We start from the raw sequence: 24,267 nt of genomic DNA, 5'->3' as shown, positions 1-24,267 counted from the left end.
GGAGCATCTGTAAAAGAGACAGTTCTTCGCAGATAAGCAGATGTGCTGAAAATTTATTTCCATGGGCAGTCAAGAAAAAGAAGTTGTGATAGAATCAACAACTCTCAGACAGGGAGTTCTGGGAATACAGAAGTCTGCTAAGAGGAAGATGAGATTAAAAATATATGAAAGCCTTTACACTTTTGACACCTACAGGTGAGGAACATGCAAAAGAAATATACACTATTTTCAGTAGCCGAGATGAGCTAGCAGCCCTCAACTCACCTGCTAACCACTTTAAAGGACTTTATCTTACTTTTCCAACCCTAGGAATGCAAAATATTTCTCATATCAGCACACTGATTGTTCTGATAACACCAGAAGCTGTGCTAGGCTTCAGTAAACAGGAGATAGGTATTTAAAAGCCTGAACTACATTCTAATCTCTGCTACTATTCTACTTGCAACTATTACACTATTTACATTTTTATTTGTTTTATGATATATTATTTGGCTAGCAGAGAAGCCAGATCAGCAACCTGACAACAGTTTCACTAAATGACTGTGCCTTTCAATTTTGGTTGGGCAAAGGCAAGGGTGGTGGAGGCAGGACATGAAGGAAACCCTCCTCTGAACTGGACCAGCCGCAACACAGCAGAGTGTAGTTTGTAAGTCCACCATTTAATAGCAGAAAACTACATCATATTCCAGTGTCCCCATTCAACATGGAAGCAGAAGTTCAGTCATCTACGCTGCCAATCCATTAGATCAAGTCACAACGCTTGTTTAAGAATATTCACACAGACAAGTGCATTCTCCCTTATTGCTACCTTTTGAGTCAAAACAACCGCAACTTTTAGAAGCATTAGGTACCTGTTAGTCTAAAAAACATGCAGTTGTGTTTCCTGTGGGCATTTACAGGGCAGTAATATATCCTAGCCTGCTTTGCTGCTTACACATGGAAAAATACGTGGCTCAGGTGAGCCAGCTGCAGGTCACAAGCAAAGGCTGTGCCCTGGGCTCTGCTCCTTTCAGGGGGCAGAGAAGGTCCAAGTCGACAGCCACCTGGAACTCATTAGCAGTTCACCCAGAGGGGCAGAGGCCAATTGCCCTGATGACTGACAGACCTGACAGAAAGACTTAAGACCCTCAGACTATAGCTAAAAGATACCAGAGACGGAGAGGTCAGCAGCTCCTTGTGCTGCAGTGCTCGTAGCAGGGGAAGAACAGAACCGGCTGCGGCCAGACCAAGCAGGAGAAACTTCTCCCACTATAAGCCTTCCTGTTTAGGGGGAATTAAATATTTAATCACTGCTTACATTGTGTGCTCAGTGCTATGTTCACTGTTAAAGGCTTTAACTGTATTGTCCAGAGAATTAAAAAGCCCAGAGATACAAAACTATGTCGATAGCCCCCAGAGATCAAGATCTGCAAACAGTCTACCTAAAGCACTGAGCTTAGGGATAGGGAAAACAATACAGAAAAAGAAACTGAACTATCCAGGTCAGCTGCTGGCAAGACAGCAATGGATTTCTTTTCCTGCAGGCAACACCAATTCTGAATGTCATTTAAGACCAGTTCTCTTTTAAACTACAGAAGTTAAAACTTTTTTCATTTTAATCTTTGTTTTGTGGACATACACAGCAAAAGGCATTCTGAGTATTTCACATATAGCTACACACCCTGACCCAAAATAACATTCAGTCTTTAGAAATATAATAGGCAATTAGCTGCTAGGAGTGTAAATGATCTTTTTCCAATGAGTCTTACAAGCATGATGTTTTATTTAAAGACTCTTTAATAAAGTCAAGCCTTACAATGGCAGTGCTACAGAGGGACTCAGAATTCCCATTAAACAGTCCGCCTGGTCATCCACCTGAACATCATCTTATACCAGGGGTGTCAAAGTCATTTTCACTGGGGGCCACATCAGCCTCACAGTTGCCTTCAATGTTTAAGGGACAAATATGCCCTAGGATTAATTTGAGGGAGAAATATTACCCTATTATAAGAGAGGCAGAAGCTACTCAAGATGCTGCAATTTGATACAGAATCCCTACATTTAGAGGCAAAAACACAGAGCGAAATTCCTGTTTGGTACAACTTCCTCCTTCCCTATGAAAGTAATCATGTAACAAACATGTGTGACACTTCTATATCAGGGATGACCAGTCAACGTCTTATGCTACCTTAAGCGATCAAGCAACCCTCATGTGGCCTCTCTGAAAGCTGCGCCATTAGCAATGGCAGCCAAAGGGAAGGAGGCACTAAAATCCAGGCTAAGTCTAGCACGATCCATTGCTTCATCTGCAGCATCACAGAAATAAGGCTGTATTGATATGGCCCTTACCATATCCAGTTCCAGGGCCTTGCCCTCCAGTTCCGTTTAATAAAATCAGGGTTCTGATCCCTGACCTGACATATTCGCCCTTTTTAATTTAAAATTAAAAACAAAGCAGTCCACTCCCCCGCCCTCCCCAAACACACAACTATTCTCCTGTTACTGGGTATCAAGATGCCACATGAACAGGAGATGCCAAAACTGCATTGAATTATAATATAACACAAATAAAACTGAAGGGAACACACTCCTGAGTCAGACTGCTTCTTGGTTACAGCTTTTTAGAGATCAATCAGAGAAGGCTATAACAGAGCAAGAGTAGCCTACTAATGCTTCTTGTACCGGTTGTTCCAAATCCTGTAACTCAATATGATAACAGAAAGTGATTGATAAATGCACCAGACAGATTCAACATTATTTTTCTGTATGATAATCTGCTAAAGAAGCTTACTTGGGTCTACTTTTGGATTCTGTATGAACAAGCAGTCTTGAGTTTAAAAGCTGGACCTGACTGCTAGAAGGATTCATGTGGCAGAGAATCTGACAAAAGTAGTTTGAACGACAATGCAAGTTGATCAAGACAGTTTTTAATTCTGTGCCTCTGAGATCAGTCTTGTAACTTAGGAAGGAAAATTCCTCCCAGAAAGTGGGTCAAGTCATTACCAGTTGATTGTCAAACAAGAAGATATGAGCAGAAAATCGTTAATATAAATAAGGGGCACAGTTTTCTTCCAGTTTTTAATCTGCAGGACAACACTACTCAGCTGGAAAACTGTTTGTGGGTCTGCTCGCAGGAGGGAACTGAGAGGCCTATTGCCACAGCTGAACAGACTATCAACAACTACATTGTTCTAAAAAAGTGGTCTAGGAAAGCATCTTAAGGAAATCTGGCTTCTTCAGGATAGCATTAAATGGTTTTATTTCTGCTGTATAACCAGGTTAAAACTAGTCACTCACTACTTATCCATTACCTGAATTTCCAGTGTTTATGGATTTTTTAGTTGTCTTCAGTCAACTGTTTTTCTTTATTAGATGCCAAGAAAAAGGAGTTTCCTTTGCAGGACGAGAGAGGGAAAGGAGCCAACTCTTTGTACCATCACCACCCCCCTGAGCAGACACAGCAATAATCAAGGCCATACCAATAAATCTGACTTCTTTCTAAAGCCATACTTCTGTGGGTAGTATATTTTGCCAATAAAGTTCTACATAATTATGTTCAGCACTTTTTTCCCTCCCATCATCCAAGGTGAGATTAATGCTCTTTGCAGAATTAGTCCAGGAGAATTATCAGTTGTCTGGGATAACTCCAAGTCACCAGGAAGGCTACATACAAAGCCTGAGATCTCTTTCATCATCAGGTACCTTACGGAGTTAGGTCACATCTTGCTACCTGCTTCTGTGCTCCAGACACAGGTCACAGACAGAGGACTAACAGCTTTATCCTGTCATCAGCATCTGGGTCAGTGCAACAGTGCTTTTACATAAAACTACGCAGTAACAGGCAATCAGCAGTCAACTGCTTTTACGTTCTCTCACACCAGGGCTGTGATTGAATGGGCTCCAAACAGAGCTGCATTTAGTCAATATGAGTTCATACCATCCAACTCTCTAAAACCAGGTCAGTGCATTGAATCAGCACAGGCTCAAACAAGCACCTAAGCAGCTACAAAGGTGAGGCAGGGCCTCATCAACTACGAGGGATGAGCTATTTCATTGTTTAGCTTTAGTGTGGTACTTAATTTTCTACAGAAAATGTCAGAAGCCCCTTTCCTCCCACTCCCTTAAGCAAAGGTCACCAGCTTCACATAAGCATATTGCACAAGTCTTTCCATCTGCTTAAGGTCAAAGAGTCACCAGGGCTCAGGCAGCTGGTAGGGAACCTCACTGCTGACAAGCATCTTCCTCTATTATGCCAAGAGGAAATAATATACTGCTGAGTTCAAGATTTGGCTCTTAGCAAGGCACTGGAAGGTGAATTAGGAGTTAGATATCACTGTAAAAAGTGCAAGAATTTCTCTTTTTGAGACAGGGGTTAGCCAGAGTACAAGATACATTTTAATAGCAATACCTGGCAAAGCAAGAACCTGATTGCTGACTTCAAAAAGTGTTTATTAACTAGTCAAGTTCTAACTTGAAGTTTCTCTGAAAGCTTCCTAGCAAGACAGAGTGTCTTTGGGTAGATCTTGCCAAAGACAGTAACAAGAGACAACATCACAACCACCATATTCTGTCTCATGTGTTCAAGAAAGCGAAGTGTGAAAGGGAAGGCAAGACTTTCCGTGCTTCAGGTGACAACCATGTTTCCAATAAACTCAGAGACAACTTTACGAGAATCATCTTGTGGTAGCTGGGTAGACAGTGCCATTTAAAGACAAGCTGCCCTTTCACATGAACCTGTTACAGCTTTACAGTGTATTAATGCACTGGAAGATTGAGCATCCACATGACATGGAAAATAAGGATGGTGACACACATGTCAGTGAGTCACAAGTAATGGTGGAGGAGGTTTTATTTGAACTAGGGCAACCAGGAAGTGCTAACCCACATAGAAGGCCTTCCTTGACTGAACAGCAATACCTTATTCATCAGAGATGACTGTCTTCAGTGACAGCAAGTAAACACTTCCAAAAGGGAAGAACAGCACCTAAAGCAAAAAAATTGTACAAAGCGTGCAAAGTTGTCCCAGGCATCTCACACACTGCAAAACCGAACTAGCCTGCCCTGTACACATGCATCTGCTTTTTATCACACAACATTCCTGCAGTCTTTATCTAGTAAGCTTAAAAGAGCAATGTGAGCATTTAGTATTCCTGAGTTTAGTTCACATGTTGTTGTGTTTAGGAGACTAGAACTTCTCCTTCCCTTAAGGCAGAAGTAGCTCCATGACAAAAATCAGACTACCACAGGCTCACTGTTCCCACCACCCACCATGTACCAAACCCTTCTTCGTCCCACAAGTACTGCTTGCAGCTCAGGGTACCTCAACACCCAAGTAGCAGACAGCCCCACTGCTAGGAAACAGCTGCACACTAGGGAAGTCTTCAGTTGGCTCCTGGAACCAGTATGGGACAGGACTCGGGAGAGGAGGGGGAAAAAAAAAAAAGGAAATCTCAACACATGCACCAAAATTAACTACAATCTACAGCAGTTCTAAATTTTATTAATAATCTATTACTATTTCCAACATATTAGAGCAGAGTGGATCGGAACAGTGAAGGGGCAAATTCTTTAGAAGACATTGATTTTTCTAATCTTTGGTTGTACATATTCTTGCATTATACCAGCAATCACAAATTGACAAGTACACTCCCTAATTACTTATAATAGCTTGTCAGTGATTGCAGAGTCAGGCAAGGGACTAAAGAAACAATTCTGTTGTACTGCATCCCTGCACTCAAGTTAGGCATGAATTGCAACAAGCACAGACCAGAAGCAAGTTGTCCTAGTTTAGTGGCACCGAGAATGTTTTCCTTATTACTTCAGTTAACTCTGCAGAACTTACTTTAATCTGATCTTGGTCTTAGTGACAATTTGGTCCAAAGGTAAACATATTTAGTAGTTCTTCCACTCACTACAGGAAAATTACCATGGGTTTCTCCAACTTTGTTCTTTAAGTGTTGTTAACCTGCCTTAATGAAGAAGCAGCCTGATTTGCAGTCAAACAATAGACCTGTAACAGTGCCACAGAGTCTAAGTACAGCACTTAATGAAGACATCAGTCACAAGCTAATTAACAAAGTTATTTTAATAAGCTGTTATTTTTTGCATGACAAATTTAAACTGTAATAAACCATAAGAATCGAGTCTCAGTATTGGTGAAAACTTGTTTTACTGTTGTCTAGAACTGTCATTCCATTTACACATCTGTGCCACGCTGCACAGAATGTCCATCAGAAGAACAAAGAGACAAGTAACAAAGTATGCAGAAGAAAACCTGCAGTCCAGGCCACTCATGCTTTCTGGTAAAAGAAGAAGTTGGCCACTGTCTGCTGGACCGCAGAATAAGGGAGCTGTTGCCTGCACTGCAGATCTGCACACACACACACCCAGTGCTGCAGATCAGCACACACACACAGAATGCAGATGTGGCCTCATCACACTATTTAAGGACAGATGCTGCAAAAATCTGCAGGGGTTTCTCGGTTGTTTTTTGGTTTTTTTTTTTTTTTAGATGACAGAATATTAAACTAGTTTACTACTGAAGCAGTAATATCATGTAGAAGGAAGGAATTATCATCCTGAAAAAGAGAATTCTTAATTTTCTCAGGGCACCAAAGACTGCTTTGCCGGGATTCTCTCTCCCTTACTGCATAGAAAGGTGGATGGGGGAGCGAGTTCCCTTAAATGCCAATTAATAGCAACCTGAGACTTAGCTTTCAGGCAGCAACTGATCTAATAGCTTAATGCCACATAAAGGGGAAGATGTTGCTCTCCCGTGCTGCCTGCTCTTTCTTGATCTGTTACTTTGTCTCTTATCTCTCTTGATCTTGGGCTCTTGTCAGATCTTTCAATAAACCATTAAATCAGCCCAAAAATCACAGTAACACTCTCTTTCCCTTCCTTCCCTTTCGGAAAACTTGCCTTGGGAGAGTTGAACCTGCAGAAAGAATGAAAGACTAGAACAGGAGCAAGTAAGTCACAAGCACTTTCAATCGGAGTCACGCACTTAGGTAGCAGTGAGCTTATGGATTAGGCAGGTCACTGCAACTTGAAGTGATTTCTTTAGTTTTTTTCTGTCCAAAACTGCTGAGACAATGAAATTAATTCTTCCCCATGTTCACTTACTATGTGGAAGGTAGGGGAAAGAGAGGGAGAAGAAAAAAGGCCACCTCTGTATCAACTGACAGTTCAAGTTACCTTGGGGATGGCAAGAATCACAGGATGTTCAAGGGTTGGAAGGAACCTCTCGAGATAACTAGTCAAACTGACCTGCTAAAGCAACCAGTATGCTACTGGTAGCCCTTTTTGTGGTAGAATGGGCTACCACACCAAAATTATGAGTTCAGTCCTCAAATGAAGCTGGTCTACATAGACTTAAACTTTCAGTATGACACAGTTAGAGAGGTTTTCTCTTGGAGGCTTCCTCATGGTATCTTCAGTAGAGATATTAGGTATCACATTATCAATACCTGCAAGTCAATTTATCTGGGCAGTTACCTTGGTCATTTGAGCAGATATCAAAGTACACTCGGGGGCAGGGGAGGGATAGAGAACAAGCGAAAGTTAGAATAAAAGTCCACAATCAACAAGAACATTTCTCTTACAGCAAAAAAAGCTAAAACAGATCCCCCCTTTAGACACACAGGCTTAAGACTATGTTCTTCTAAGTGGCTGTCTCAACCACATTGGAGCCAGGGAGAAGAGGAAAATAATTTGGTTCTATATCCACTATCTGTCCCATTCCTACACTCACATATTTTTGTGTCAGCTAGAGTTTCACTGAAACCTGTAGCTCTATGTGTTTAAAGCTGCAGGTGTCAGGAGGCTTTATGTTAAGCACTGCCTGCATTTTTCCTCCTACTAGTAGGAAGTAAACAAGCCCAAGGGAAAACAAAAAGTCTGTCAACCCTCCAGCACACCGAGGCATCAGATTAGAGCATCTGTGATCCAAATGCTAGCTGGTGGCAGGGAAGGTGTGTGTGAATCGGTACTACATTGCAGACAAAGGCCAAGAATCTAGCCCCTAGGTAATAACTTGAGGCAGAAGCAGGGGAAAACCCTTATTCTCTTAGCTGGGTAGCCCTCAAGTCATATGCTTCCTACAGTCTTAATTTTAATATATTTTGTTTGCCTCAATAACTCAAGATGACTTACAATATGCATAGTCCTTGAACAGACCAAAATATATGCAAAGCTTTTCCTAATTATAAAGATTTTATAATAACAGTTTTGAGGACAGACAAAACTGCTTAACTGGCCATAAAGACAGCATAAAAAAGTTTAAGCCTTGCTACAGCATAGCTTTGTAAAACTTCTGATCTGAACAGAGACTGCTCCTACCAGACTACATCCACTCATTCTCCAAAAGCTCTCTCTCATATATCATTTTTTTCAAACCAATGCATCATTCTCTGTAATTTTGTTCTTCAGTGCCATTTAGCTACAGGTTCCATTGCCATACAAAGCGTCTAGCAAGATAAAGTGTTGGTCATTACATTCACACTGATGGTCATTACATTCATGAGACTTCATAAGCCAGACCTGTTTGAGTGAACACCACCGAATGCGACAAGCAAGTGCTTAGATGTATTACCGAAATGCGGTTCTCATTCAATTATGAACCAAACACCTATAACAAACACTTGGACCAAGAAGCACCTCTTCAGATACTGAAGACACTTCCCTGACTCTCAACACCCAGAAGTCACAGCTCTTTATAGAGTAAAATTTCCCCTTTGCTAATTGATAACTAAGATCCTTACTCTTTACGGCGTGTCGCGACATAAAAGGAAAAAATTAACCTAAGTTGACAGGCCACGATGTCGTTTTTGACAGAGCTAGAGACTGAAAACAGAAGACAGCAGCACTAGGAAGATGTTATTTGCATTAGCTAACACAAACCGGCAGTGCCGTGGCAGTGTGCTGTGGCAGTGAGGTTTAACACGGGGCCACCACCGCACCGACGCAACGCTCCTGCCCCTACACGCGTCCCTCGCTACTGCACAGACAGGACACAAACATCACGTCCTAACAAATACCCCAATTCCATTTCCAGTCGTCAGCTGGAGCACGAGTTCAGCTTCACCGAGGCCGCACACAACTCCAATCTCACACTGAACCTCTTGGCTGCTGCACAACACCTACGGTGCCAGCTCCGCTGCAGCCGGGGTGAGCCGTGTCTGTGATGCCGGACACCGCTCCGACCCCTCCGGCTAACACGCACACCCCAGGCTGCAGCACTCACCTTCCCCGCACAGGATTTTGCCACAGTCGGCGGAAGAGGGAAGAAGGACAGCAGAGAGAAGAGGGAGTTCCAGATGTCAGTGGATAAGCAGCAGCAGCTCCAAACCCCCCAGGACCTTTCGCTTCCCAGCCCGCGGCCCCGGCGGGGGCGGCAGCGACCAGATTCCTCCGGGCGAGGGCCGGGAGGCTGCGGCGCCGCCGTCCGCCCGGTGCGGTGGGGAAGAGGAGAGGAAGGAGGATGGGGGTGAAGGGGCGGCAGGCAGCGGTGGAGGCGGCAGACAGGCACAGCGAAGGCGCAGGCTGGACGAGGACCCGCTCCGGGGTGGTGCCTGGCGCCGCGGGGACGGGGGGGCGAGCATGCGATTAGTGCGGCGCCGTGCGGAGACGGAGCGGAGCGCAGCTCCCCGGGGGCGGCTTCCCTCGCCCTGCCGCGGCCCGCCGACCTACCCAGCGCCACGCAGACCACGTCCAGCGCCACGAAGGGCAGCCGCGTCCTGTCAAACATGCTGGCAGCGCCGGGCGCCCGGCGTCAGGCGCGCCGCGGTGACAGCCCCGGCCCGAGGGGCGGGGGCGCAGCGCAGGCGGCTGGGAGGGGCTGCGCCGCGTTCGGGCGCCGCGCTGCGAGCCAATGGCGCCCGCCCCCTGCGAGCCCAGCACCGCCGCAGCCGCCGCCCGCACTGCGGTACTGCCACCACTGCGGCGCCCACCGGGGCTTTAAGGCGGGCGGGCGGGAGGAAGGGAGGGAAGGAAGGAAGGAGGGGCGGGATGGCGGTGGCACCTCCGCCCGCCCCCTCTCGCCGCTGGGACGCCCCACCGGCGGCCGCGCTTCAATGGCAGCCCGGAGCCGGCCAATTGCGCGGCGGCCTGGCCCCGCCCCGCCCACCAGGGAGCCCCTGGCTGCGGAGCCCGCGCCCCGCCCCTCGCCCGCGGCTCCGCGCTGCCTGAAGGGCTGCGGGCTCGCCACCCACCCGGCCGGTGTGCGCTTCCCTCGGCCCGCACCGCTGCTGGAGCTGCGGCGGGGCCGGCGGCGCCGGAGGGAGTGCCTCGGTGGCTGCCCGTGCTCTGCCTCCACCTGCCTGCCCGGCCCTGGCCTGAGGCCATGCGGGCCGTGCAGCGGAGTGCGGCCCGCGGGGCGACAAACAGCGGCGGCGGCCAGCGGGGACGGACCCAGCGCGGTGTCCCAGGCGCCGGGCGGACACAGGTACTCCAGCCGCCGCGGCCCCTGTGCCTGCCCGCCAGAGCTGCTGCGAACACGGGGATTTTTTTTTTTTTTTTTTAAAAAGGAAAAATCTGCTTCCACTTCTGGAAGTGTTGGAAAATTGCAAAAGAGCTGAGAAGTTGAGTTTCAGCCCAACCCAAAACAATCTTTTTCCCTTGTTAAAAGATTAAAGATTTTATTTGGAAAGAAAATAGTGACCAACACAAAATGCTTTCTGCATACAAAACCACATTTTTATTTTAACAGCGTTTACCACAAAACAGACAACTTTATTCACCAGTGTTGTCAGTGCTCCTGGGCACAAACTGATCCCTCGCGCCACCGAGAACATCTGTGTTTTGTTCTAGGTGGGACGTGCTTCCCACACTCAAAGCACCAGGCATAAACTTTTCTGCGATTTCTCATGTATTCCACCCTCTAATTCTGTAAACAGCTACACGTTGTATTATATCCTAAAGGCTGAATAACAGGTTTGGCAGATCAAGTGAAACAAGTTCTTGAGGTGGAAGTGCCTCACTAAATATGCTGTATCTTCAATTCAGCCATGCTGCCTAAAAAAGGTACATAAGGCAGTTCCATATAAAATACATAAAGAAGCTCTACATTCCAGCCTTTACAGGAGTTCCCGATTTCACCTCAATGCCTAAGAAGCATCCCAGGTACAAATCACCACAACTCTTGAGATTTAAACTACCCTTGATTTCTGTAAGTGTAATTTACAAAGCACATTTTCCTGTGCAAATATTCTGGGATGGTCTCATGAAGGTCAAAAACTCCAGTATTGTCTTAAAAGGCAGAAAGTAATGGAACAAACTGGCGCACAAGCTGACAAGGATGAAAACTGGGCTTATCTTCGCGAGAACTGCTGCTGAAAGAAAAGTGTGCAATCTGCTCTGCTTTTCACAAAGCTGGGGATTGTTCACAAGGTCTTAAATCATGAGTAGATAACATCCCCCAAATTGCAAGATGTCTAGAAAAACCAGGAGACAAGCAATGCAAACATTCCACGCACAATTGCTGTAATTGCTTTCTTCAACCCAAAAGCATCACATTCATCTTGTTCGGGCTAAGCAGCAAACAGCTCTCCAGATCCACACCCCTATGCAGTAAATTAGGGAGTGAAGAGATTGCGCTAATTTAAGTAGATCTCTTCCCAGAAGAATGTAAGCAAGATAGGGATTACATTTAAAAACACCTGGAAATTGGGCTGCAGCAGCACAGCATTCACCAACAACAGAAATTAATCATGCTTTATTGTCTTGCAGTTTCTACATCTCTGTTTCACCCTTGAGACGTAGCTTGCCTGAGGGAAGAGGCATCTCTGCAAGCCTTCTGCCAGAATTCAGGAAAGAAAGCAGTCACCCGATTCCTCTCCAAACTTTCCATTGCACAAGGGATGTGAGCCTTGCTGTTGCAACCCTGTTCCCACCACTATGCTTGTGATGTCCTGGAAACCCCGGCTGAGCACAGCGTGAGGGATTAGGTTAGCGCTGCACTGTTCTAGGCGACCAGAAGGTTTTTCTGGGCCTTCATATGCAGACAAGTATTAACCATGGAAGCATGCCAACTCTACTCAGATTAGCAGAACCCTACATTCCTCCAGGGCTGTGTTAATACAAGTACTGCATCTTCAGATACATTGTTATTTCATACAAAAGGGACGTTTTGGTGTAAAACTGAAGAGAGGGGAAAAATAAAAAAAACCCCACCTGTTTGCTTGAGCACCTTTAACAGATAATGCAGTATGTGCAGCAGCAACAATGCTCAGGGTAGCAGAAAGGCTAAACCGATGGTGTTTGATCAGATAGCCCCTGGAGCAGTGCATTCCCAAGAGGATGGATGTCATTTAATTACAAACACAAACAGAAATCACATTGAGCATCAGCTGGATGTTTGGGGTGGTTTTAAGTATACAACACAAATACCAGAGCTTCTAAATTTCGTTTTCTCCTGGTACGTTAAGATTTTTGTGGTGTCTTCTGACTTTGTGGCATTTTTCCTGTCTAGGCTTTGCTTGGCATCTGTCCCTCGTGGCAAAGCTTGTAGTTGTCCACCATTCTTAAACATCACAGTGACCCAGCGATCTCAAGTCAGATCTAATAATATGTTTGGCAGGGCCTATGCTGAAGAACATTTTTGAACTGGGAAACGAGTAAGATGAAGGCAACAGACAAAGGTTATGTTTTTTTATAGTCTAATGTTACTCTATAGAATTTAGACTCTCCTAAATATCTTACCCTCTTACCTTTTTTTTGTTTATTATGGTTATTTAGTTGCTCTTTTTGTTTGTTTTTTAATTTGTTTGTTTGAGAGCAGTGAGCAACAGAGAACCTCAAGACCCTGTTAAAGCCCTATCCATGTCCTCATTTTCTTCTAGTCCTTCAAGAAATTGCGATCTCCTGTGTTTTGCCCATCCTCCTTAAAAGTTTTGTGTGTATTAGAATTAAACTTTCAGGAAGTTTATCATCAGGCTGTATGATAATTAATTACTACTGACCCAAGAGGACTCTTCACTGCAATTAACATTCATATAGATCAGCAGCTTTGGTAAATGATGGGACTTTCCCAGGCTTTTTCCTCTGTAGCTTGATCTGGGGTGGGAGCCAATAGCTCTAAATGAGCTGTTACCACTCAGGAAAGGGATGAGAGAGCCAGGGTGGATAGTTCTAGGAAACCATCCTCTGGGTGCTCGGTGGAGAGGCCACCATGTCAGACAGAACACTGGCAATGCTGTTAGGAAAGACACCCAGAGCAACCCCTCATGTATCATTATGGCACATTCCTGAATGCTGGCAATCCCACATCAAAATGGATATAGTAGAAGCAGAGAAAGCTCAAAGGAATGCAAAAAGGATTATTAGAACTTGCAAAAAAGCAGCTTCAATGCAGAGAAACAGAGGCAGAATAGGATTTTTCACTATAGAAAGGCAATGATGTGAGAGTAAAAGACTTTATAAGGTACAGATCTGTACAATCACAAAACACGTGGAGAAGGTTAAATGTGTAACATGATGGTGCCACTGTACTCGATGCTGGTGAGGCCCCACCTTGAATCCTGTGTTCAGTTTTGGGCCCCTCATAAGAAGGACATTGGGGCACTAGAGAGAGTGCAAAGGAGGGCGATAAAGCTGATGATGGGCCTGGAGCACAAGTCTGATGAGGAGCAGCTGAGGGAACTGGGGCTGTTTAGCCTGGAGAAAAGGAGGCTGAGGGGAGACCTTATCGCTCTCTGCAACTACCTGAAAGGAGGTTGTAGCATGGAGGGTGTTGGTCTCTTCTCTCAAGTAGCAAGTGATAGGAGAAGAGGAAATGGCCCCAAGTTGTGCTAGGGGAGGTTTAGATCGGATATTAGTAAAAAATTATTCACAGAAAGGGTTGTTAGGCATTAGAACAGGCTGCCCAGGGTAGTGATGGGGTCACCATCCCTGGGGATGTTTAAAAGGTGTTTAGATGAGGTTCTTAGGGACATGGTTTAGTGACAGAATTAGGTTATGGTTGGACTCTATGATCCTGAAGGTCTCTTCCAACTGAAATGATTCTGTTATTCTGTAACAAGTATTCACTCTTTGTGTAAGATAAGAACTAGAGAGAATCTAAATAAGGTATCAGACAAGAGGACTCCTTTACATGAAATTATTGTGGAATTTGTTGCCTCAGATTGCTGTGGGAAACAAAATTACAAAGGAGCCAGAAGGCACTAGGTAAGTTCCTAGAGGACAGGTCCGCTGTTAAACAGTGGATCCTGGAAGTTTAGGAAGTGTCAGAGCTGCTGATTTCCCAAGTTCAGAAAGGTCTGCTGGGAAGAGTCATTCTGCAGGGCCCGCTTCTTAAGCTCTCCCTGAGCATCTGCTGCTGGGCTCTGTTGCAGCACTGGGGTTGGGCTGGATGGACTTGATCTGAATCAGTTAATGGTCTCAGTCATGTTCAAAGCCAGACAATGGCCGTAGTGTAACACTGCAAAAATACATTAGTAATACTTAGGAGAGATTAAATAGTTCAGACTTGTTTGTAATGTTCTGTCAGATTCAGACTCTGCAGTACTTGCGTGTGCCAAAACTCCACTCATGCAGGAAGACCTACAGAAGATGACCAGGACGAAAGTCTGCCAGGACGGTTCTCCTGAATGCCTCTTACAAATTATTTGACCCTTACAACAAGACACACACTCCCACAGGTAGTGTTGAGACCTGGACCTCGAAAGCCAGTTGATCCCCCTTGCACAGAATGTTTCAGGAAGCAGAATTTAGATTCCACCAAAATATCTCAGTCTCATCTCTCTTCTCTTGTTTGGTCTGGCCACTTAGTTGTTTTCTTCCTTTTGTTCCTATGTCTCATGTTTGTTTGTTTTACAATAAGAGAGCAGTGAGGAGTAGAGAACATTTATATTTCTAATAAACAAAGCATGATGAATTTCCCGTCTTCTCTCCTTTTTTTCCCTTTAAATGCAGTTGATACTTGTTTGGGTGTTTCACCCCCACATCTCTATTGAACTGTGTTTTCTATTCACCAAAAAAGCTCCTGCTGTCAGGCTGAGTTGAAATTGTCACCTACAGCTCTTCATTCCATGAAAGGTTCTGCTCCCACAGTTTTAGGTCAAAGTTACAAGAGCATTTCTGCAAGAGTGATGAGACCTCTTCTAGTAGAAAAGGCAAGTTATTTCTAAACATTAGCCACAGAAATAAAGAATCAAGCAGACAACACCAGACAGCATAATAACATAGATTTAATATTCATGTCCATATAATGAATGAAAATGCATTAGAACCCAAGTATATAGCCTTGTTTGTATGTATTTAATAGCATGTATCATAAAGACTCAGAAGACCATATTGCATATTCTAGAAAAAACACTTTGGGCTTCGTCTACACAAGTTAATTAAGAGGAGTCTGCACAGGTACCGGCACGTGATTGTCCATATAATTTGTTTGTTAGCTGACAAATGGTGCTGTTCAGCACTAACCAGCATAGGCCAGGGAGCACTCCCCGTGGCAATTCTACATTCAGCCATGCTGTTTTTCACAGGAAGAACATGCAGCTGTATGGACATCGGCGATGCTCTACCAGCTGACTTTAAGGCTAAGAAACTGTCCCTGTTTGCTCTTTATTGAATTTTATTATTTGTTTCAATTACAGATATTGCTCTGAAGCAATCATAGATTCTGAAAGAAAGAATGTCTCAAGGGCACTCACAAAATGTTAATGGCTGAGTGAACATTTATTTTAAAAGTCTTATGATTATTGCAAGTTGGAATGATTTAGGGGCTGCGGAATTTGTGTCCTCTGACTTACGATTTCTACTCTTTTCTTCCCTTCTTGGTCACGCTTTCTGGTCAAACCAGCTAACAAAACAGGTAACTCTGGCAGCGGTAGGAATCTCAGGAGATGAACTTCAACACAGTAAAACAGTGAAGAACACAGTGAAGAACTTGCCAATGATGCATTGAAGATACCCAGCTTTGACCCATCTCACACCTGAAGCAGCAACTGTGCCTGGTTACATATGTATTTGGATATCCACGTCGCCCCTTCAACAGATAGAAGATAAGCTTGAAGGAAAATGCGTCATTGCACCTCTTCCAGGTCCATCTTCGTGTGCTTCCCTAGCTAATCAGCACGGTGCACTCGGCGTGCAGCAGCCGAGGTCTCCGCTCCTGCTGCCTGTCCCTGCTGGGGACACCCCATGCGTTAAACAGGCAGCCGTCTACACTGAAACCATTGGCAGGCAGCAGCTCACAGTCCTCTGGTACTCCAAGACAGCTCGGATACCAGGAGAAGCACCACTAGAAGTACAGCATAGGAAAAGACAGAAGCAGAGAGATGTGGCAAAAAGTAGATCTGATTTTTTTTCCTGGGTGAATTCTTATGCTCCTGCTACGTGGGTGAACCATTTGACTGCTGCCCCTTCAGTCCCACATGTCCTGCTCATTTAGGTTGAAATGTCTTGAGAACAGCAACAGTCCCTTACCCTGTGGATTTCCTAACACACTGAGCTGAGCCTCCAGATGTTACTCCAATACTCATAAGTCATCTTCAGCCAAAACTGCACTCCAAAGTGAAGGCAAAGCTAATATAACCAGAATGACTATGGAAATATGTTTGTAGGAGGCCATTTCCAACATTCTTAGTTACAGTATTATGCGTTACAGTTGTCAGTGTTGCTTTTGTTTCAGCTTCACAAATCTGTGATTTTTTTTTCCAGTGCCAAAGATTCAAAGGAATTTATTCACAAGTTCATAGCATTTTATTGTTGTTGTTTTCTTAAGACATTATAAGTATATTGGATAAAATTCAATCTTGGAAACATCTCCCTGCACTGATATAATGCTGTTACAATAGCCTAGCACATAAATAAATGCAGCTACAAAAATAAATTATGAAGGGGCTTTGAAAGTGAAATAACAATAGGCAAAATGTCACCAAACCCCTCAAGCTGGCAGAATCAAGTAAGGCAAAAAACCCCCACTTCAGTATTAGTTGTGAAGCAAGTTTATTTCTTGCATCACAGAGCATGATCAGGGTCAGTTCCTGCTCAAAACAAAATTAAGGGTGGAGGAGAATAAATCAACATCTAATTGGAACATTAATTATTTAGAATTGCTCTTCAAATAATTATGTGAAGATATGAGTCTTCATACAAACATTATCTAATGAAAGCTTTTGCCTCTCCATCTTCTGTAAAATAGTACTTGACTCCTTGAAACATTCATCAGAGTTGGACACACAAAGCCACAGCTGGAGCTGCTCCACCATACAGAGCGTACAGTTCCTGAGATCACGTTCTCTTGGTTTGTGTCCTACACACTGAGCAGGAAACGTGGGATTTCACTGTGCTGTCTTGTCCCTTTACATGGATTCGCCCTTGTGCCAACAGCAGCCTTAAGGTACAAGTCAGTGGCTCCTGTAATCTATTGTCAGAGCACAGAATGTCCAGATAATAATTAATCTCTGACCACTTGGTATTTACTTTTATTACACTAATACTGAGAGGCCCTAGTAAGATTGGAGTGATGTGTGATGTGCTGTGCACACAGCCATTGCCTCAAAGACCTCACGGAGCAGTGTGAAAGAAAGGATTATTTTCCAGAACAGCAAAAAGAGCCTTAATTTTGCTGCTGTTCTCCCTGAGGCATTAATCCCAAGAGAGGCGAGGAATAAACCTGTCCCATATGAGTCATCTATGCAGATGAAAGCATAAAAATATGCTCTTATCTCCTGTTTTATCTTTCCCTTCCACGTAGCTGCTTCTTTCCCAGCTAGAATAATAACAATAAAAATGAGAGTGAAGTCAGCACTGGGCAGGGATGTTGCAGTGTCTGGAGCACCAGAAGCAATGGAAGCAAGCAGGAGTCTCACTTGATGTGCTCTGGCTCCTGTAGTCAGAGCAAGCACTTGGCAAAGGAGAGGAGAAGGATTATATCTGTCAGAATAACTTTTATGGGACCCAGCTCTTCCAGGGATTGTTTAAAATCCACATAATGCTCTTGAGTGCTAATGCTTGTGTTGGGACGTTTGTGTTAGTATATGAATGTGCAAGAACACGTTTCCAGACATCTGCCTAGTGACTGCACATCTGAGCAGCTTGCTGAAACTTGGTCCAAGGTCCATGAGGTCCTTGGGCTCCTGAAATGACTTCCAAGGTTTGTAATAAATTGTGCTGCTGAAGTGTACCGCAGTTAAGCAATTATCACATGATAGAAACAATGTGTGGAGCACTGCACGAAAACCACTCCATGTTATTTTAACTTTTCAGCTTTTGAAAACGTTCAGAAGGGAACACAAACATACTGAAGAAACTAATACCTACAGATGTTGTGAAATAAAGAAGAAAACTTGGGATGATGCCCCCAAGTTCCTAATACAAGACTAATGGATAACATAACACTGATCTTTGTTGTGCTTTGTATTAGCCTGAAGTGAGGGAGAAGAGTGTATCTGTGCAGGTATGAACACTCCTCCAGATTTCCAGGGAGCCCTGGAAGAATTGCTTATGTCCCTCCAGCTTGGTCCATATTTTTTAGCCATGTCAGAGGAGTACAGACTTGAATGTGCAATGCTATAGGGTTAAGTGGTGGTGTCTGGGAGGGAGGAGGGTTTGTTTTCAGGCACAAAAGGCATTGCAGTGTTGTTGAGTTTCCCTTCCTGGTGCACACAGGGGCTTGCGTCAGAGTGTGAGTCAACAAACAGGTGGTGTGGGCTTTCAAGGAGCTGGGGCTTGAATTGGAATGCAAGCGCTGAGCTAATGTACACCGGGTGCCCCATTCCATCCCTTCTGCCAGGTGGGGAAGGAAGGTAGTGCTGCTGTGCTGCAGGTAGATACTGTGAACATAAACACCAAAGAAAGGGCAAAGGACTCAGACACTACTGTCATGGGTATCGATTCAGGGCACAGATTTAATTAATTCCTTTCTCCAATGCAATTATTATAAAATTCACAAATAAAAATCTATTATCAGGCTTACATAGGAGTTTTGTTTTTCTGCACTTAGGATGCGCACAGCTGCTCGCTTTCCGATATAAACCCAAATTATTTCAGATAAGATCCACTAAGGTACCAGGGCAGAAACATCAGCAATGACAGCTAGGGTGGTTGCACTTGTAAAGAGCAGCTTACATAAGACAGACAGATGATGCAGATCCATGCGAGTATAAATCACCAGTGTGACTGCTACTGGTGCAGCATTGGTTTCCTGGAAGCAAATACAAAAGCAGAGCAGCCTCATCATAGAATCCTTGCACAAATCACTAGGGCAAAATCTGATTGCTGCATACGTACTTTTTATGACTAAAGCAATTAAGAGGCATAAAAAGGCCATGCAGTTGCTAAAAATAGGTAACTGGGGAGTATCCCATCCCAGACTCAGCAGTTGGCAGAGGGTATGTTCTGCAGTCATTTATCATTAACCTGATCTTTGTTTTGCTTAAGAGCCCGTGAAGCATGTGATAAATTAACTTATATTGGAGCAGCCATGGCAGGTTGGCAGAGGTACCCAGGACTGAACATGGTTTTTATTGCCCAGTTACCTGCTGTCTTAAAAAAATTTTGTTCCTGTGAGTCAATATAAGTGACATATAAATTCCGAGTGTCGTTTCACTACTGTGTTTCTCTGCTACTGTAAAAGCTATAAGCAGAAGTGAGGCAACATCATACCAGCAGATAAAGGCAGGTCTACAAAACACGTTGAACCCTGTTAAAAAGTGACATGTGTGTGACGCAATGCAATCTTAACATCATATCTGCTAAGTACGTCCACGGCATGGTTTGTTTTTATTGAATTGTTTGTACTATCCTCGTTTAAAAGAAAATTAACTAGTTTTATGAAATAAAAAAACCCAAAAAACAAAACAAACCAGACCTGTTTAAAAAGCTGACATCAACTCTATATGGTAAAGAACTTGCTTGACTCTCTCACATTTAAATACAATGGAGAGAAATGGTTCTGTAAGGCTATTAGGAAGATTTCTGAGAGATTGTATAATAGCTTTTGCTGTAAGTCTGCTCCACGTGTGTTATGGAAAATCATGGGGAACTCAGCTTCCCAAATCTCCCCTTTCCCAGCTGCGTGCTTTTACTGCCGGAGGTGGGCAGGACAGAACCCCTCTGCCTCCTGGCTGGGTTTCAGGGACAGCTGGGCCTGCTCTGGCTATTCCTGCTTGACCAGGATCAGCAGGTGACAAGGACTGGAGAACCCCAGTGTTTTGCATCTCCCTCCTCTCATCAGTGATGTTGGCTCTGGGCACTGCTGTGATTCCAGGGATGGCTGTAGATGCCTGCAGGGCTGGCTCACAGGCACTGTGAACAGCCTAGGTGCTGGTATCTAAAAAGCCCATTAGGCATCAAAGACTTTATGAATCAGACTCAGGATGGTCATCATCACCGAGCTGTCAGTCTTCAGCCCCGACCCTTCCTAAATGCATTTCTTTGATCTTAGTCATATTTGCTGAGACTTGTTGGCTCAAATGCTCAATCCAACATATATAATTGTTTGCAACATGAGAAGCTTCTCTTTCTTCTGCAGCCTGCTTCTAGCACAACCATGTTATTGATTTTTCTTGCACTTTGATCATTTGGAATACAACTGTATTTAAATGTCTCATTAAAAAGTCTGTCTGTGTGTGTGTGCATACTATCACCAGATTAAATAAAACCATTTTAGTTGTAATTCAGCACAACACTGGATTTTAGTGTAAGAAGTAAGAAAAAAGCCAAAGCGTTGTAGAGAAATCGTGATATTTGTTACAGGGAGGGATCCTCTGCCACCAGTGAGGTTCAGAGCGGTAATTGGATCCTAAGCCTGCAGAGACAGGGGTGCAGCTCTGGAGACAGAGACAACTGTCGGTGGAAGAAGAGGAGGAAGGAAGCCAAAGAAATGCAGAGGCGACCCTGGCATGTTTATTTAAACCACAACACATACGTGATTTTAGCAGTGTTGTGTTCAGTCTTGTAAGAAACATTTTGAAAAAAACGGTGACAGAGTATTGTATGCACAGTGGTGTGAAGCAGCAGCTGAGGTGAAATGCTCAGTGTGTTGCTCTCATAAAGGAGAAGATTAGTGTCAATTACAAAAGTATTTTAAATAATATTTTACAATGGAAGGAAATAGTAGATGCATTCTGGTTTTGTTTTTGTTTTTGTTTTTTAAACAGGAAGAAAGATGACAGAGAGGATTAAAGTATTCTAATATGAAGATCCTAGGATTGGTCCTTCAGGCTTTCTCCAACAACATGACAGGGCATCTAGCACAAAAACATGCTGAGAAAGGTTCAGATTCCAGAAACACAGTGACTCATGCATTTCCAATACAGCATTATAACAAGTTGCTGTCCAGATTTCCTGCTGTATTATATGTAATGCACATTCAGTGGTGCTGCTGGCACACTTCTCTCTGAGTCAGTATTGAACCACTGCCCCAGTTCAGAGTTAGGAGACCACTGTGCTGCTGGAGCTTCTGTCATTACAAACAGATGTTAAAACAAATGTCCCAATTCCTTGTAGTCATCAGTTCCCTCTTACAGATGGTAGGGTCTAATTAATCTCTGAGCTGATGACCATGTATAAAGATGGGCAGTCACCTTCTGCACTTCTGTGCCCTTCCAACTGTTACCACAATTTTCAGTTCCATTAACATTTATCTCCGAGGACCTGGACTGTAAGTTAAGGAAAGAGAACAGGAAGCCAGAAGGGAGAATTACTCCATAGTTGTTTTCTCTTTCTTTTGGTACCTCATGCAATATTTTGTCGTAATGCTAAATGACCTCACCTGTGGATCCTCCTCGCACTGTGTGTTTGACAAGCTCTTGGAGGCACGGGAAACCATGGAAAGTGGTGGGGAGGAAGGTGAAGTGGAGAGAATGACAAGTACTGGCCTTACTAATGCAGACATGAAGGGATTCAGTGATGCCAAGCAGCAAGAGAACTTGCCTACTCCACAGACCCTGGAGTAATCCTCCATAGGGATTTATCTTGGTTCTCCTGTTTTTTCTGTCGTGGGTCTTACTGCTAAAGAGACGCATTTCAGCCTGTGGGAAATCTTGACCTGCCTATGAGGCATTCACTGCAGCTTGTAAAGCAACTAGGGGAAAGGGCAATAATAAAGAATTAACAACATAGAGCTTGGACTGAAATGATCATATCCAAATCTGTTGAAACTGCAAAAAGCAAGAAACCAGGCTGCAATAAAAAACTTGAGGCCTTCTCTAATAATTAGATGCCATCACAAATATGAAGAAAGAATAGCAAAAACCTCTTTCCTTTGTTTTTATTATTTTTCTTTTTTTCCCCTTCCCTTCCCTTCCCTTCCCTTCCCTTCCCTTCCCTTCCCTTCCCTTCCCTTCCCTTCCCTTCCCTTCCCTTCCCTTCCCTTCCCTTCCCTTCCCTTCCCTTCCCTTCCCTTCCCTTCCCTTCCCTTCCCTTCCCTTCCCTTCCCTTCCCTTCCCTTCCCTTCCCTTCCCTTCCCTTTTAATGTACTCATGGTTTCCTTGAACAAAAGACATCATGAGGCTCTATGTGTCTTCCTAGTAAAACTTTTGCCCTCTGTAAATGTTACTGTTTCATACCATGTGGAAATCTGGAAATAAGAAACAGTATCCTAAAGGCAATTTAATTGAATTGATAGTCTGGCTTGAAGGAGTCAAGTTTGAGTTTTTCCCAGAGCACATTACTTGTCTGCTGAAATGGAGTTTTTCAAAGGTTAGGTGTTGCCCAATGTGTGCTGGAAAACCACCTTTGTAGATTTGCAGTGAGGCAAGATGGTATTTGAATCTGCTGGAATGCTTTACATATTCATATTGCCTGAAGGTTGGAAACTTTTAATCACCAGCAGAGTACCACAGATTACAGTAAAGATACAGTTCAGGCAATGGAAAATGAGATTAAAACAGTTGTTGAGACTCAAATTTTCTTCAAAACACTTCTTTTTTTGGAATGGAGAAGTCCAGATGTCTCTTGTGGAGAGGTCGTGACTTGCAGAGTATGTTGTACTGGATCCCAGAGACAGCTCAGGTAAATACAGCTTGATCCCTGAATGGGCTTGGTATGTAAATATGGAAAACACAACAACTTTTCTTAGTTACAATGAGAAGAGTGACATGCCATATCCCTGCAACTCAGACTGAGGTGAGTAACTCCTTACAGCACTTCCTCTAGCATTTCCTCTGCTACGGCATTCTTGGTGGCTACATCACAGTTCATTTTTTAGCAATGATGTTTTCCACAAATCTTACTCTTGGGGATATAACTCTCCCTCTAAGAACCCATCCTGAACAGCACGGCAGTAAAAATTAGACAATGTAATGAAGAGCAGCCTAAACCTGGCATTTTTTTTTAACCTACTGCTGAGAAGCCCAGGAGAAGTAGATTATAATCTGTTTTAGTCCTGTTTGAAATAATCCAGATAGACTTCTTGCAATTGTCTGTTTTTTTGCAATGACCTTTCCACAACACCACTCTTAAAAATTTAGTTGCAAGACCATATAAGGCTTAGTCGAGAACAGAGCTACTGAAAGATGAGGGAAGAACATGGGTAGATTTTATACTAACGCTTAGTTTTTTGTTCTGCAGCTGACAGGATCCATAAGCTTTACTGTTTCTGGAGATCTCTAGGTGTGTGCAGCCACATTCCTGTGCACACAATAGCTGGAAAAACTGCCTTGAAAAACATGGCTTCTCTTCACAATTACGATTCATTTATATAACTGCAAGATGCAAACCTCAGACTGCAGTTGGCAATACAGCAAATAATTAGGGATGTTCTACCTTGTGGGATATATTAATGAGTCGTATTAAATGAAGAGTTATGCAGTCATATTAAATAAGAATATTAATGTACTCCATTACATGACATATTAAAAGAATCATCAAAAACCAAACAACAAAACAGAGAACAATGCAACATACACACACCCAGGAAAGTAAAAGAAAACCTGTTGAAGAAGTAGTGCTATAAAAAGCAATAAAAATTTTGCCAGAGACCTTGTAGTCTCTTGCACAGATTTACAATTGTGTTTGATCCTCCTTCAGTTTCTCATGGGACCCTTGTCTAGCTTTGTCATTCTTTATTATGAGACTGACATCAGTCAGCTGGTTTGTAGCCAGTTGCTCTAATAATAAACTGGCAGGGAGATCAGAAATTACTGGAACAATTTGGTCATCTTGAAACTGAAAAAGAAGGACTACTCCAAAACTCTTAAAGGGAAAAAAAAGAAAAAGACACACTCTTAAATGCCATTTCCATAATAGCTCTTTCACAGCAGAAAAAGTCTACAAAGTTCAAATAGTTTCAGTTTATTTCATGCTATGTTGGCCTTATGAGTTGTGAGGAGGGCCAGG

At 43.6% G+C, this 24,267-nt stretch overlaps 1 protein-coding gene and 1 long non-coding RNA gene across 3 annotated transcripts in view; one reads left to right on the top strand and one right to left on the bottom strand.

Annotated features, from left to right (window-relative positions):
* PLPP1 (phospholipid phosphatase 1) overlaps nt 1–9,828 on the bottom strand; it is a 67,240-nt gene extending 57,412 nt beyond the window's left edge. For both annotated transcript variants that reach the window (XM_065860383.2, XM_065860384.2), the window contains exon 1: nt 9,670–9,828. In XM_065860383.2, coding sequence (XP_065716455.1) covers nt 9,670–9,727 — 58 coding nt within the window. In that variant the 5' untranslated portion in view covers nt 9,728–9,828. The remainder of the gene's footprint in view (nt 1–9,669) is intronic.
* A 435-nt stretch (nt 9,829–10,263) lies between these two features.
* On the top strand, nt 10,264–14,851 carry LOC139826429 (uncharacterized). Its single transcript, XR_011736480.1, has 2 exons — nt 10,264–10,423; nt 11,707–14,851. It is a non-coding gene; the product is annotated as an uncharacterized lncRNA (long non-coding RNA).
* Nucleotides 14,852–24,267: the final 9,416 nt, after the last annotated feature.

This window comes from Patagioenas fasciata, chromosome Z, assembly GCF_037038585.1.
Source record: "Patagioenas fasciata isolate bPatFas1 chromosome Z, bPatFas1.hap1, whole genome shotgun sequence".
Classification (NCBI taxonomy): Eukaryota; Metazoa; Chordata; class Aves; order Columbiformes; family Columbidae; genus Patagioenas; species Patagioenas fasciata.
This window is presented reverse-complemented; position numbering and strand designations above follow the sequence as displayed.